Source organism: Polypterus senegalus, chromosome 13 (assembly GCF_016835505.1).
Source record: "Polypterus senegalus isolate Bchr_013 chromosome 13, ASM1683550v1, whole genome shotgun sequence".
Taxonomy (NCBI): Eukaryota; Metazoa; Chordata; class Cladistia; order Polypteriformes; family Polypteridae; genus Polypterus; species Polypterus senegalus.
The window spans coordinates 108,046,258-108,061,167 of record NC_053166.1 but is presented as its reverse complement, the minus strand read 5'-3'; the positions used below and the strand labels follow the sequence as shown (position 1 = coordinate 108,061,167).

The 14,910-nt window shown below is 36.8% G+C and overlaps 1 protein-coding gene across 1 annotated transcript in view; it reads left to right on the top strand.

Moving 5' to 3' along the window:
• Positions 1 to 14,910, top strand: part of ruvbl2 (RuvB-like AAA ATPase 2) — a 75,369-nt gene that overhangs the window by 57,013 nt on the left and 3,446 nt on the right. Inside the window, exons 11-14 of the mRNA XM_039775194.1 lie at positions 668 to 786; positions 922 to 1,041; positions 7,416 to 7,545; positions 13,599 to 13,713. Of these exons, the coding sequence (XP_039631128.1) occupies positions 668 to 786; positions 922 to 1,041; positions 7,416 to 7,545; positions 13,599 to 13,713 (484 nt within the window). The remainder of the gene's footprint in view (positions 1 to 667; positions 787 to 921; positions 1,042 to 7,415; positions 7,546 to 13,598; positions 13,714 to 14,910) is intronic.

Genomic DNA, 14,910 nt, shown 5'->3' with positions numbered 1-14,910 from the left:
AGGATGAGAGAGAAAAGCAAACAATCAAGCACCGCGCGGGAAGCATATCATTGAGGAGTTTTAGTTAATATGTAATACATGCTCTGATTGGGTAGCTTCTAAGCCATCCGCCAATAGCGTCCCTTGTATGAAATCAACTGGGCAAACAAACTGAGGAAGCATGTACCATAAATTAACAGACCCATTGTCCGCAGAAATCCGCGAACCAGCGAAAAATCCGTGATATATATTTAGATATGCTTACATTTAAAATCCGCAATAGAGTGAAGCCGCGAAAGTCGAAGCGCGATATAGCGAGGGATTACTGTATGTATGTGTATGTGTGTGTGTTGGTGTGTGTGTATGTATGTGTATGTATATGTGTAAATATATATATGTGTATGTATGTATCATTTTTTTTATTTTGTTCATTTATTAACTCTTGGGAAAACTGGTGACAATATCAAGGCAATGCATATACATATTTTGGGGCCTTCCAGCTTATTTTGAATTGATGTAATCAAAAAATGTCAGTGGCTCATATAAATATCTTATGTTTTGGAATGAAATGTTCTCCAGAAATGTTAATTGTTTCAGTATTAGCGACTCAGGTTTCCTCTTTCATAATACTTTTGTTATTTAAATGACTAGTAAAGATCTTCATTTTCCTCACCTGTTTTTTATTCAGGTTCTCTTTATTGATGAAGTGCACATGCTGGATATTGAATGTTTTTCTTTTTTGAATCGTGCACTTGAGAGTGATATGGCACCTGTGTTGATCATGGCCACAAACAGAGGTATTACCAGGTATGTACATAGAGTACAAAATTGTGTAGTTCTGAATCTTATTTAGCTGATACAGTGTTGTTCGACATTTAAGTAATGGTGTTTTGTATATTGCTCTGAAAAGGAAGGATTAATTATTTATTTATCATTCAACAGAATTCGAGGCACCAACTACCAGAGTCCCCATGGGATTCCAATTGACCTTTTGGACAGATTGCTTATTATCTCTACTAGTCCCTACAATGAGAAAGAAACTAAACAAATCCTCAAAATTCGGTAAGATTACACTGTACTTTGCTATATTATCTTTAATTTGGATGGTTAAGCAGCTGTTAAAAAGCTGCAGTGGATTTGGATATTTGTTTGCAAATTACCCCATCAAATCTGTTTACTTCATCCTTTTCACAGATTGAGTAGTAGGAAGCTACTGGGCAGCCATCTACTGCTTAGTCCCTTCACCTTCAAAAGAAATTAACAATTGTAATTTGAGAAAGTATTTCATATTAACTCCTACAATTGAGGTAAACACATGCTGACTGTATGAGCAAGTAGACAGACCCTGGCATTAGTTTTAAATAGTAAATATTTAAAACTCTATATTAAGTATGCAATGTATCTAAACTCAAATGCAAGCAGTAGGGCTGTCTGATTGAATGTTGCTATTCAAATTTAATTCAAATTTATTTTAAATAGGTCTTATTTAAAGGCAAGTGGAACATTTCAAAAAGTAATGTTCATGTTGTGCTTCGTGACAACGCTCACAATATGGCAAATGCTATGGGAGAAAGTGTCATTAAAAGTTTAAGGTGCATGGCTCACATTTTGCAGCTTGCTGTAAATGAAGGCTTATTTAGCCAGAGAAGCATCTCCAACTGTTTTTCCATTGGGAGGCAAATAGTTACTCATTTTAAGCACTCACAGCTCGCTATTTTGCAGCTGGCAGAAATACAAACAGATCTTGGTACCCCAAAAAGAAAGCTTCAGCAGGATTTTCCAACAGCACTTACTATTTACTGAAAAGTCTGGTTGATCAGAAGTGCACTCTTCTTGCGTGTGGTGCTGAATATGAGCTTCCTGCCTCTCTCATGGTGCATCAGTGGGGACTTGTGGAAAACATGATTACTCTACTCGAACCATTCAAACAACTTAATAAAGACACATTCATCAACAATTACGATGTAATTACGTTTGTTTAAGCGCTTAAAAGTCTGCTTAGCAAGTGTGGCAAGACAGGTTCCAGAGTTCAGACGGCGAAAATCACAATTGTCATAAAACGCTTCAGTAGTGCATTCGCCGAGCCACTATACTGTCTATCTACTGTCCTTGATCCACGGTATAAAGTTTGATTTTGTGACCAAGATACCAAAAAACAAGCACAGTAAGCACTTGTGGAAACAACTGGTCAAGATGTTAGCTGGTGAAGAAGACACAGAGAGCAACAGCGAACCACAAGAGAAAAAGATTTGCACTCGGAGAAATGTTGCTACTTCATTGCTGGAAAATTCGTATGTGGCTGCAAAACCACATTCAACTGCCGCTGAGTTAAAATAACAGAATGATACAATTATTAACAATTATCAAACTAATTAGAATGACCAGACGTCCCGAATTAAAAAAAGAAAAAAAAAACTTTTGCTAAGGATTAAATTAAAAAAAACACAAGCCATACACAGCAGCTTCCTAATATTCAATCAGTATCATCGTGCATTTTCCAGAAACCCACTAGTGGCACTGCAAGGTGACATGCTGGGACTGTTCATAACTTAAGAGTGCGGGGAAAACTGCTCCGCAGACATTAGACAAGAAGAAAAGGAACACGTTAATGGCATCACCTCGCCTTTTTCATCGGGTTTTTACAATTTGTTTTCCAAATTGCCTACAAAAAGTGTTATTGTAGCAGCGCAGTTTGTGGGTTTTTCCATTTTAGACATTTGAGTCAGTGTGGAAAAATATTGGAGGAATTTAATTTAGTCAGTACTTAACAAAAATTAGGAACAGGTTCACCTGCATGTTAGAATGCCACTTCAAGTTTTGTACCTTGTGAAAGATGTGTCTCCTGTGTCTAAACTGTAAAAGATTTTAAGGCAAGATCTACTCCAGTTTTAAAGTAAGCATTAGGATGGTTGTCCTGTTTTTCTTTATCACATATCTGGTCAACCTAATAATAATTTATTATTTTTATTATAATATAGGTAAACATTTGTAAACTTACTGTTTTTATATTTTTTATTTATTTATTTTTGAATAAGTATCTCAGTGAGCCCACTATCTCTAGAAATAACTGCGCCCTCCCAACCTTGGCCAAGGCAGCAATCAAGTATCTACCGGCACCTTGTACCAGTGTAGACAATGAATGCCTTTTTTTCAGCTGTGTCAAATATTGTAAATGAAAAGAGAAACAGACTTTGTGGTGAAAAGGCAGAAATGCTTCTTTTTGTTAAGAAAAACCTACCATTTGTTCTGTTAAAGAAGCCAACTTATGACCAGTGTTACTGACCTCATTGTACCTTTTATTTTTGTTTTATTTAAAGTAATATATGTCTGATTATGGTGCAAGGAATATGCATTCATTTTTTTTGTAAAATACCCAATGCCATGTTCTGTAATGGTATGGTGTCTTGTCTTGATGTGCTCAAGTTACCCAGAATGTGTATGTTAAGAAGATTTTTGTGCATGGCCTGGAATATTTTTTCTATAGTGACGGGCCATATCTTGCTCTCTCTACCACCTTCCCCCCAGAAATTACTGGCTGCTTATATCTATAGCAGAGAAGAGTGTAAAAGTCAGCTAGTTACTAAAAAGTTAATCTCTGTTTCATATACTACTGTAGTTTCTTTGATAATGCATAATATATTTTCAACATAACTAAAACATTCAAACCTGTGGTAAATTAAAAAAATATATCAGTTATCGGTATTGGCAAAGATGGACAAAAACATATTGGTTATCGGTATCACCCAGAATGTCCATATCGGTGCATCACTAGTTCCCTAGACTATCAAATATATTTCAAGAAAAAAATGTGTTTGTGAAATAATGGGTCAATCTTGCTATAACTTGAGCCAAAACTGAAAGTATCAGCATAGTGCTCAGCTAAGCTTGAGATTTTAATTCTGTGCCTGAAATAACAATGCAATATTTACCTCCAGGGTGTCTTGATATAAGAATCCAGTGTTGTGTTCTTATATTAAGACAGATTATAGACTTAACAGGGGAAAGACCGGAATCCACAATTGAGACATTTGTAACAGTTACATTTAATACATTCTCTAACCGGTTTTATCTAGAGTGTTTATTTTTTCTATTTTGATGGTTTTTTGTAAGTAAATTAACAAAAATAAGCTTGGAGTTCATGCTTAGTTTACTTTGTTGCAGTTATTATAAATTAGATGATGTACAGTATGTAGACTAAAAGTTTTTCTTAATTTTAGTTGTATCAGCTTCAATACTCAGTTTTATTCAGTGATGTTTGTTTTTAATAAACTATTGGGTCTCCTTATTTTTCACAATTGCATAAGGTACTTTTAAAATGTATTAGTCATTAAGTTATTTTGTGTATTGCAGACAAACCAGGGAAAAAAATGTGTGAGCAGCTTATTGTTACATGATTCTCAACTACCAAAGATAGAATGCATAGATCACAAGTAATTGAATATTTCGCATTCTCACTTCTTTGCAGTATGCAAATTATTTAGTCTACACCAGGTAATACTTTTGTTGTTGGCCTAGCCTACTTAAAGGGTTAGTTCATCCTCTTTGATACATGGGTTTATTATCATTAGTGCCAATGCCAACAGTCCAGATAGTTTATATAGTTTGTATCTGTCCATTGGTTGCATTTGTAATTTATATTTTTTCATCCCATTTCCTCATTTCCAAAGTTATCTATAATGAGCAAAACATACTCATTATAAAATCATTTACCATACTATCAAGGGGATATCAAATGTCAGTATTATACCTCCAAAACTGAATATGAGCACTTCTTTGCTTAGAAAAAGAGAATGAGATCATCTGTCCAATGAAAATCAAGAGATGGGGTCCTTTAGTATTTTTCTTTAACACAGAAAATTAGAAGTAGATCCCAAGAGAGCAATACCAACAGAGTAGTCTACTACATCTAGATAATATATCAATTTTGAAAGTTGTTCCTCAATATTAAATTAATTACAGAAAATTTCAAATTAAAATAGTAATTCAGTTTTGAACTACTGTAATTTATAAGAAATCATGCCAGTAGTTTTTTCACAAATTTATTGCAAACCCGGAAAGAAGATGGATATATTAATGATGGTATGTAAAGTGAATTATGTTAGATGTTGTCTAGATTGGGATGGTGAATATGAGAGGCTTAAGGGAATTAGAGTATATTTTTTGCATATGCAACCGATTACAAAAGGCTTATAATGCTTTGTGATTGTAGTTAGTATACTAAATTTAAAACTCCACTTTAATGTACCAATTATATAAACTGCTCAAAAAAATTTAAAGAACACTTTGAAAACACATCAGATCTCAATGGGAAAAAGAAATCCTCCTGGATATTTATACTGATATAGACTGGGTAATGTGTTAGGAACGAAAGGATGCCACATCGTTTGATGGAAATGAAAATGATCAACCTACAGAGCCCTGAATTCAAAGACGCCCCAAAAATCAGAGTGAAAAAATTATGTGGCAGGCTAGTCCATTTTGCCAAAATTTAATTGCAGCATCTCAAAATTGTACGCAGCACTTTGTATGGCCCCTGTGTTCTTGTATACATGCCTGACAACATCGGTGCATGCTTCTAATGAGATGACAGATGGTGTTGTGGGGGATCTCCTCCCAGATCTGGACCAGGGCATCACTGAGCTCCTGGACAGTCTGGGGTGCAACCTGGTGGCATTGGATGGACCAAAACATAATGTCCCAGAGGTGTTCTATTGGATTTAGGTCAGGAAAGTGTGGTGGCCAGTCAATGGTATCAATTCCTTCATCCTCCAGGAACTGCCTGCATACTCTCACCACATGAGGCCAGGAATTGTCGTGCACCAGGAGCCACTGTACCAGCATAGGGTCTGACAGTGGGTGCAAGGATTTCATCCTGATACCTAATGGCAGCCAAGGTGCCTTTGTCAAGCCTGTAGCGGTCTGTGTAACCCTCCATAGATATGCCTCCCCAGACAATCATTAACCCACCACCAAACTGCTCATGCTGAATGATGTTACAGGCAGCATAATGTTCTCCATGGCTTCTCCAGACCCTTTCACTTCTGTCACGTGCTCAGGGTGATCCTGCTCTCATCTGTAAAAAGCACAGGGCACCAGTGGTGCATCTGCCAATTCTGGTATTCTATGGCGAATGCTAATCGAGCTGCATGCTGCTGGGCAGTGATCTCAGGGCCCATTAGAGGACATGGGGCCCTTGGGTCACCCTCATGAAGTCTTTCTGGTTGTTTGGTCAGAGACATTCACACCAGTGGCCTGCTGGAGGTCATTTTGTAGGGCTCTGGCAGTGCTCATCCTGTTCCTCCTTGCCCAAAGGAGCAGATACTGGTCCTGCTGATGGGTTATGGACCTTCTATGGCCCTCTCCAGCTCTCCTAGAGTAACTGCTTGTCTCCTAGAATCTCCTCCATGCCCTTGAGACTGTGCAGGGAGACACAGCAAACCTTCTGGCAATGACACATATTGATGTATCATCCTGGAGAAGTTGGACTACCTGTGCAACCTCTGTAGGGTCCAGGTATCACCTCATGCTACCAGTAGTGACACTGACTGTAGCCAAATGCAAAACTAGTAAAGAAACAGTCAGAAAAGATGAGGAGGGAAAAATGTCAGTGGCCTCCACCTGTTAAACCATTCCTGTTTTGGGGGTCATCTCATTGTTGCCCCTCTAGTGCATCTGTTGTTAATTTCATTAACACCACAGCAGCTGAAACTGATTAACAACCCCCTCTGCTACTTAACTGACCAGATTAATATCCCATAAGTTTCATTGACTTTATGCTATACTCTGATTAAAAAGTGTTCCTTTAATTCTTTTGAGCAGTATATTTAGACACTTGTTTATTTTACTCATGTGACGGCAGAACATTAATAGATGCCTTGAAAGGCTTTAGGTCATAATTACTGAAAAATAGGAGTTTTAATTTCTGAAAATTAGCAGAAAATTAAAATTTTATAGAACAAAAAAGGAAAAGGAGTAGGCACAAAAACAGCTATATCTTTTTTCAAGAATGGTGATTGGGAGCCATGTATTTTAAGACCACATGCAACAGTAGCATAACGTTGCTGTTTGTGTGAAGCTTGGATGCTCTCCCTTTGTCTGTCTGTTTGTACATCGCTCTTGATTCTCAGGTGTTCTCCCCATAACTCCAGAGATGTGTAGAATAGTTCAACTAGTGACTTTGAACTGGCTCAGTGTTCATATCTGGGCAGTATGAGAGTTGGCCTAACATTGGATTAGCGCATTTCTGCATTGCCCCAAATGTTGCTGGAACAGGTTTTGATCATGTGTGACTCTGAATTTTGTTAAATACTAATCAATATTTAAATTACTTATTGCAAATTTGTGTTATGAAAATAAATAAGTTGCATTTTTGTTTTCAATATTCATGAGCAACTGTGTTACTTATACACAATTTTTCTCTTCCATGTTCTACATAGTTGTGAAGAGGAAGATGTGGAAATGAGTGATGATGCTTATACAGTACTGACACGCATTGGTTTGGAGACATCCCTTCGTTACTCTATTCAGCTTATTACAGCTGCCAACTTAGTCTGCAGGAAGCGTAAGGTAATAAGTTAAGACCTAAGTTCCTTTTATCCTGTAGGTAACTTAATTGCTACTAAGAAAGAACTTGTACTTATTTGGCTATAGACTGGATTTTCAGAAGTATGGCTGTTTCAGATTCAAGAAAATATTAATTGGAGTCAATTGTATGATATTCTCATAATTATGTCAGAAGGGTAGTCTGTTAACCAATCATCACCAAACTGCTTTCTGTGAGTCACTGTGAGCATAATTTAAGCACAGTATAAATCTTCACTCAGGGTGGAATTATTGTAAGATAAGGTTTGGGGAGACACAAATGAGATATAAAAAAAATCTTCAAAAATAAATGGTGGGCTTAGATGTAAGAAAAGGCTTTGAAGAATCAACCCAATGTTGTGTTATTTTTTTTTATTTGGAACAGGGAGAATTCCTCATAAAGCAGTGGTTTAGGTTAGCTGAAACACGTTCATTGTTTACATTATTTATATAATGCAGTTCTTGTAAAAATTTACTTTCTTATTTTTTTTAGCTAATGTAGTCCAAAGTTTTGGGCTTTTTTTCTTGCTTTAATCCCGTTACAGCTGTTAAAGACTTTCTTCTTTCTCTTGTAATTTTACAACATGTGAAAGTGTGCTATTTTAATTAAAACATTAGAACAATCTAAATGAGAATAGGACATTCAGCCCAGCAAAGTTTGCCAGTCCTATTAACTTAATTGTTCGAAAAAACCATCAAGTCAGGGTTCGAAAGGTCCTAGAGTCTTACTGTATAACACACTATTTGGTAGCTTTTTATGTTTCACAGTATAAAGATAAATTTCCAAATGTATATGCAAAATTTAACATTAACCAGTTTCCAGCTGTGTCCCCATGATCTTCATTAACTCATTTTAAAATAACAGACTTGATCTATTGTACTATCCTTCATAATTTTAAAAACTTCAATCATGTCTACTCATAATCTTCCTTAGTTTAAATTGATAAGGCTCTTTTAATCTTTCTTCATAATTTGTCCCATGTAGCCCTAGAAACAGCTTTTTTCTTTTTCTAGTGTTGTTATATCCTTTTTGTAACCTGGAGACCAAAACTGCACACAGTACTCCAGATGAGGCCTCACCAGTATGTAGTAAAGCTTGAGCATAACCTCCTTGACCTTGCACTCTACACACCGTGCTATATAACCTAACATTCTGTTAACCTTCTTAATGGCTTCTGAACACTGTTTGGAAGTTGATAGTGTAGAGTCCACTACAACTTCTAAATCCTTGTCATAAGGTGTATTGTAGATTTTCAGTCCTTTCATTCAAACCTAACATTGTTACTTCCTTTGTGTAATCTTTTACATTAACTGACATTAAATTTCATCTGCCACATATCTGCCCAAGCCTGTGTGCTGTCCAAGTCCTTCTGTAATGATGTAACAGATTCCAAATTATCTGTTAATCCACCTATCTTGGTATCTTCTGCAAACGTAACCAGATTGTTACTTATATTCCTATCCAAATCATTTATTTATATATATATATATAGATTATTTATATATATATATAATATATATATATATATTATTTATATATATATTATTTATATATATTATTTATATATATATAATATATATATATATTTATATATATATATATATATATATATATATATATATATATATATATATATATATATATATAAAAATATATAATATATTAAAAATAGCTGTGGCCGTAGCACTTTCCCCAGTGAAACACCACTCATAATATCAGCCATTTGTGATAAGGTTCCGTGCACCATAACCCTCTGCTTCCTGTGTCTGAGCCAATTTTGCCCCCATCTACAAACATCACCCTGAACTCCCACTTCTTTTAGTTTGATGCCCAACCACTCAAGTGGCACCTTATCGAATGTTTTCTGAAAGTCAAAATAAATATTATCATATGCTCCACTTTGATCATACACCTTTGTTGCTTCCTCATAGAATTCCAGCATGTTTGTTAAGCATGACCTCCCTCTTCTGAACCTATGCTCACTCTACAGTAAAACTTCTGTTGTTGCCATGTGTTGCTCAATCTTATCCTTAATAAGTCCTACCATTAATTTTCCTGTCCTGTATGTTAAGCTTGGCCTATAGTTGCTTGGATCTGTCCGGTTACCCTTTTTATAAAATGGTTAAATGTTTGCCATTTTCCAGTCCTTTGGAATTTCCCCAGTGTACACTGACCTCCTAAAAATATGTGTCAAGGGTTTAGTTATGTACAAACCAGATTCCAAAAAAGTTGGGACACTAAACAAATTGTGAATAAAAACTGATTGCAATGATGTAGAGATGGCAAATGTCAATATTTTATTTGTAATAGAACGTAGATGACAGATCAAACGTTTAATCCGAGTAAATGTATCATTTTAAAGGAAAAATATGTTGATTCAAAATTTCACGGTGTCAACAAATCCCAAAAAAGTTGGGACAAGTAGCAATAAGAGGCTGGAAAAAGTAAATTTGAGCATAACGAAGAGCAGGAAGACCAATTAACACTAATTAGGTCAATTGGCAACATGATTGGGTATAAACAGAGCTTCTCAGAGTGGCAGTGTCTCTCAGAAGCCAAGATGGGTAGAGGATCACCAATTCCCACAATGTTGCGCAGAAAGATAGTGGAGCAATATCAGAAAGGTGTTACCCAGCGAAAAATTGCAAAGACTTTGCATCTATCATCATCAACTGTGCATAACATCATCCGAAGATTCAGAGAATCTGGAACAATCTCTGTGCGTAAGGGTCAAGGCCGTAAAACCATACTGGATGCCCGTGATCTCCGGGCCCTTAAACGACACTGCACCACAACCAGGAATGCTACTGTAAAGGAAATCACAGAATGGGCTCAGGAATACTTCCAGAAACCATTGTCAGTGAACACAATCCACCGTGCCATCCGCCGTTGCCAGCTGAAACTCTACAGTGCAAAGAAGAAGCCATTTCTAAGCAAGATCCACAAGCTCAGGCGTTGTCACTGGGCCAGGGATCATTTAAAATGGAGTGTGGCAAAATGGAAGACTGTTCTGTGGTCAGACGAGTCACGATTCAAGTTCTTTTGGAAATCTGGGACGCCATGTCATCCGGACCAAAGAGGACAAGGACAACCCAAGTTGTTATCAACGCTCAGTTCAGAAGCCTGCATCTCTGATGGTATGGGGTTGCATGAGTGCGTGTGGCATGGGCAGCTTGCATGTCTGGAAAGGCACCATCAATGCAGAAAAATATATTCATGTTCTAGAACAACATATGCTCCCATCCAGACGCCATCTCTTTCAGGGAAGACCCTGCATTTTTCAACAAGATAATGCCAGACCACATTCTGCATCAATCACAACATCATGGCTGCGAGGAGAAGGATCCGGTACTGAAATGGCCAGTCTGCAGTCCAGATCTTTCACCTATAGAGAACATTTGGCATCATAAAGAGGAAGGTGCGACAAAGAAGGCCCAAGACAATTGAACAGTTAGAGGCCTGTATTAGACAAGAATGGGAGAGCATTCCTATTTCTAAACTTGAGAAACTGGTCTCCTCGGTCCCCAGACGTCTGTTGAGTGTTGTAAGAAGGGGAGATGCCACACAGTGGTGAAATTGGCCTTGTCCCAACTTTTTTGGGATTTGTTGACACCATGAAATTCTGAATCAACATATTTTTCCCTTAAAATGATACATTTTCTCAGTTTAAACCTTTGTTCCGTGATTTATGTTCTATTCTGAATAAAATATTAGAAGTTGGCACCTCCACATCATTGCATTCAGTTTTTATTCACGATTTGTATAGTGTCCCAACTTTTTTGGAATCCGGTTTGTATTTGCTAACTTCCTTAAGAACTCTAGCGTAAATAATATCTTGTCCTCGAGATTTGTTTGATTTCAGCCTATTTAATCAAAGCAGTTCTTTTCCCTCCACAATTTCTAAATCCATTAGTACCCCCTTAGTAGTCAAATTTACCACTGTGAGGTTATCTACTTCCTTACTGGTAAAGACTTTAGAAAAATGTGAGTTTAAAGCATTTCACTGTCTGTATTTTTTAATCCCCTTTATCATTCCTAATGCATTTCACCTTACTACAGTACTAAAATACTGAAAGAATCTCTTTGGGTCATCTTACACCTTATCAGTTATATTCCTCTCCAGCTGTTTTTTAGCCTCCTTAATATCCTTAATGGTTGTTCTCATGCACTGTACGATTCATATTGGAGTTACTAGTCTTGAATGCCTTATACAGCTGTTTTTCCCTTTGCAGCTTCTTTTTTTAAGTCTTTATAAACCCACTGAGGAGGAGTGTTTTTTTTTAATATATATTTCCTCCTAATTCCAAATTTAGGTATGTACCTGCCCTGCATTACATGTAAAACATTTTTAAACCTGTTCCATTGCTCCTCGAATGTCTCCACAATTAGAAGCTTATCCAACTCTATCCTCCTTAGACTTTGCTGCATCCACTCAACATTTACTCTAACAAAGCTGATCTTAACAGTTTTACTATAACATTCGCATGCATCCAAAAAAGTGAGAATTGTATTATATTTTGGTCACTTAACCCCTACTGGTTCAATCACCTCTACACCTTCAATTCTATCCTGATAAATCTAGACAGGCTTCACCCTGTGTTGGCCCTTTAACATACTGTGTTAACAAACACTGATTTATATCTGAAAACACCTGCTGTTGTGTTCTGCTATTAACAAGGTTATCCCAATTAATACTCAAGTAGTTAAAGTCGCCCATATCCCCCTATAAACTTGCCTTTTTAATATTAATAAAAAGATTTATGTTGAAATTACTGCCTGCATTGGGCAGTCTATAATACACTCCTAAAATAAGACCTCTTTCCTTAATGCTTTCTGGGTGAAATCACAAGTAATCCCCAAGATGGGACTCATTGTCCAAACGAAGAGTACTTGCATTTAAATTCTGTTTGACATAAACAGCAACCCCCACCTCCTTTCCTGTTTAGTCATTCCGTCCTAAAAATGTGTATCTCTCTCTGTTATACCCATCCCCATCTTTGTTATTTAGCCAGGTTTCCGTTATTGCTATAATATCATAATTATGCTCTTCTCCGTGCAACTCCAACTCGCTTGTTTTATTTTTTATACTTCTAGCATTAAGGCAAGCTTAATGTGTTACTTATTTTTCTTTTATAATTAAACATTGGGCCAGAATTTATATTACTATGCATTTTTTGCATTTGTATTTTTACACTGTTGTTTGTTTATCTATGTACAGTTCTAAACTTGGCCTTTTCTCAACTACACCCCAACCCCATTCCCTAGTTGAAACAATAGTCGACAAGCCTACTCATACGACTCCCTAAAATATTGGTGCCCCTCAAAAGTAACCCGTCATGGCAGAACAGGTCCCATCTGTTCCAAAAGGAGTCCCCGTGCACCATAAACCTACACCCTTCTACCCTGCAAAAATTAGATCCATGCGTTAAGACTTCAGTTCTCCTCAGTCTTACCTGGACTGGCATGTGGCAAAGGCAGAATTTCAGAGAAGACTACCTTGTCAGTTCTGCTCCCCAGCCTGGCACCTAACTGTTTAAATTTGGATTGCAAAACTGTCAGACTACCCTTATGTATGTCCTTTGTTCCAACATGGACAATGAAAACTGAATCCACCCCCATTCTGGCCAAAAGCCTTCCCACCCTTCTAGGGACGTCTCCTATCTGTGCACCTGAAAGGCAACACACTGTCCGAGATCCTCTGTTAATAAATGCTGTTACGTAAGAAACAGGGTTGTCAGGTACCAATCCCATAGGACCTTTTGTCCAATCAGCAATCGTTCTGGTTAACAGGATTTCTTTAGATAATTATATGCATGTCCATTTTTTTTAATTATATTATGATTTTGAATGTCTTAATAAATAAAACATTTTATCAAGAATAGAAACGTATGGTATATCTGCAGCCCTGATCCAATAATGCTTCTTACTACTAATCTTCAAGGATTCTTATATTACCAAGTCCTATGCATGTTTGGTGTAGTACTCCAGTAACACTGAACTTCTGTTCACTTCTTCCACTCAACTCATTGTTTTTTAGGGCACAGAAGTTCAGGTTGAGGACATCAAACGAGTATACTCTCTCTTTCTGGATGAGTCCCGCTCTACACAGTATATGAAGGAATATCAGGATGCCTTTATGTTCAATGAAATGAGTGAGTGTTGCACAAACGGAAAGTCTTTCTGTTGAAGTGTTTGCTCTCTTTTTCTTGTTGTGTTTCCTATAGATAATAAAGATTAAGCATTTTATCTGTTTAACTTGTTCAAGGTAAATTACATTACTCAAAAAGTCCATTATGTTTAGTATTTTAGAAAATGACCAGGCAAAAGTCATCAGACATATTCACAAAACATGTAATTTAATATTTTGTCATATGTATGACACAACCAGTAGGTTGTACTGTTATAGGATTGTTTCTTTCTGAGTCTGGAGTGACCATGACCATTTAAACTCTTGCGCATCTCTCAAAAAGTTTACTTCAAGAAAGGGAGAGATTCTATATTAACAATTGATACCTTAGGCTGCTGTCTTTGTCTTTCAAGGGACCTCTTACAAACAAAAGAGGTAGTAAAAGAATTTGTGTTGAAAATAAAAACTTGCCAACAGTAGTAACTATGTACTGATATAAAAAGTATTTTTAAAGAGGGATGATTACATTATGTGCCTACTTGTCATTGCAAAGTACATAATGGTACTTGATTGGTTTAAACTCAGTTTAAAAAAAGGTACTTGTGTTGAATTTTACATGATAATAATATCTCTGGTAAAAAGCCTTTATTGTTTTCTTTATTTATCATTTCCAGAAGTGGTCCACAATATGCAATGAAAAAAACAGTCCAGACATGAGAACAATGTGCCTTTTTTAAACGGACAAGAAGTTAGAAATTGAGCCTAGGGAATCCAATCCCGGGCTCCCGATTACCGGATGTTTTTCATTCCCGAGAATGAAACTGCTGGAATTCTCGGCTGAATAGAAATGACCTAGCTTGCATATATAGCGTGTAAAAGTGTAAAAATCGATCAAGAAATAACAGAGTTATAGTTGAAAATAATTAAGTGGCACAGTTTTTTGTAGTGTGTTGCTCATTAATTCAGTCAACAACTGACCAGCAGCAGTCAGTCTCCCGGCTCCCACTAAGCACATTGGACTGGGAGGTGTCTGCACTCTGCAGCTCACGAATACACGGGGACAAGGCAGAGTTCCTTGACATCTGTGGCATGTGCTATTGACAGTACAGGCTGGTGTCTTCATCAGACAACAGCTTTGAACAGCAACTTGAAATTGCAATGCGTCAGTCTGTTGCATCCACATTAGCTGTGCCAAGAAACTTGCCATCACAGAATGATGACA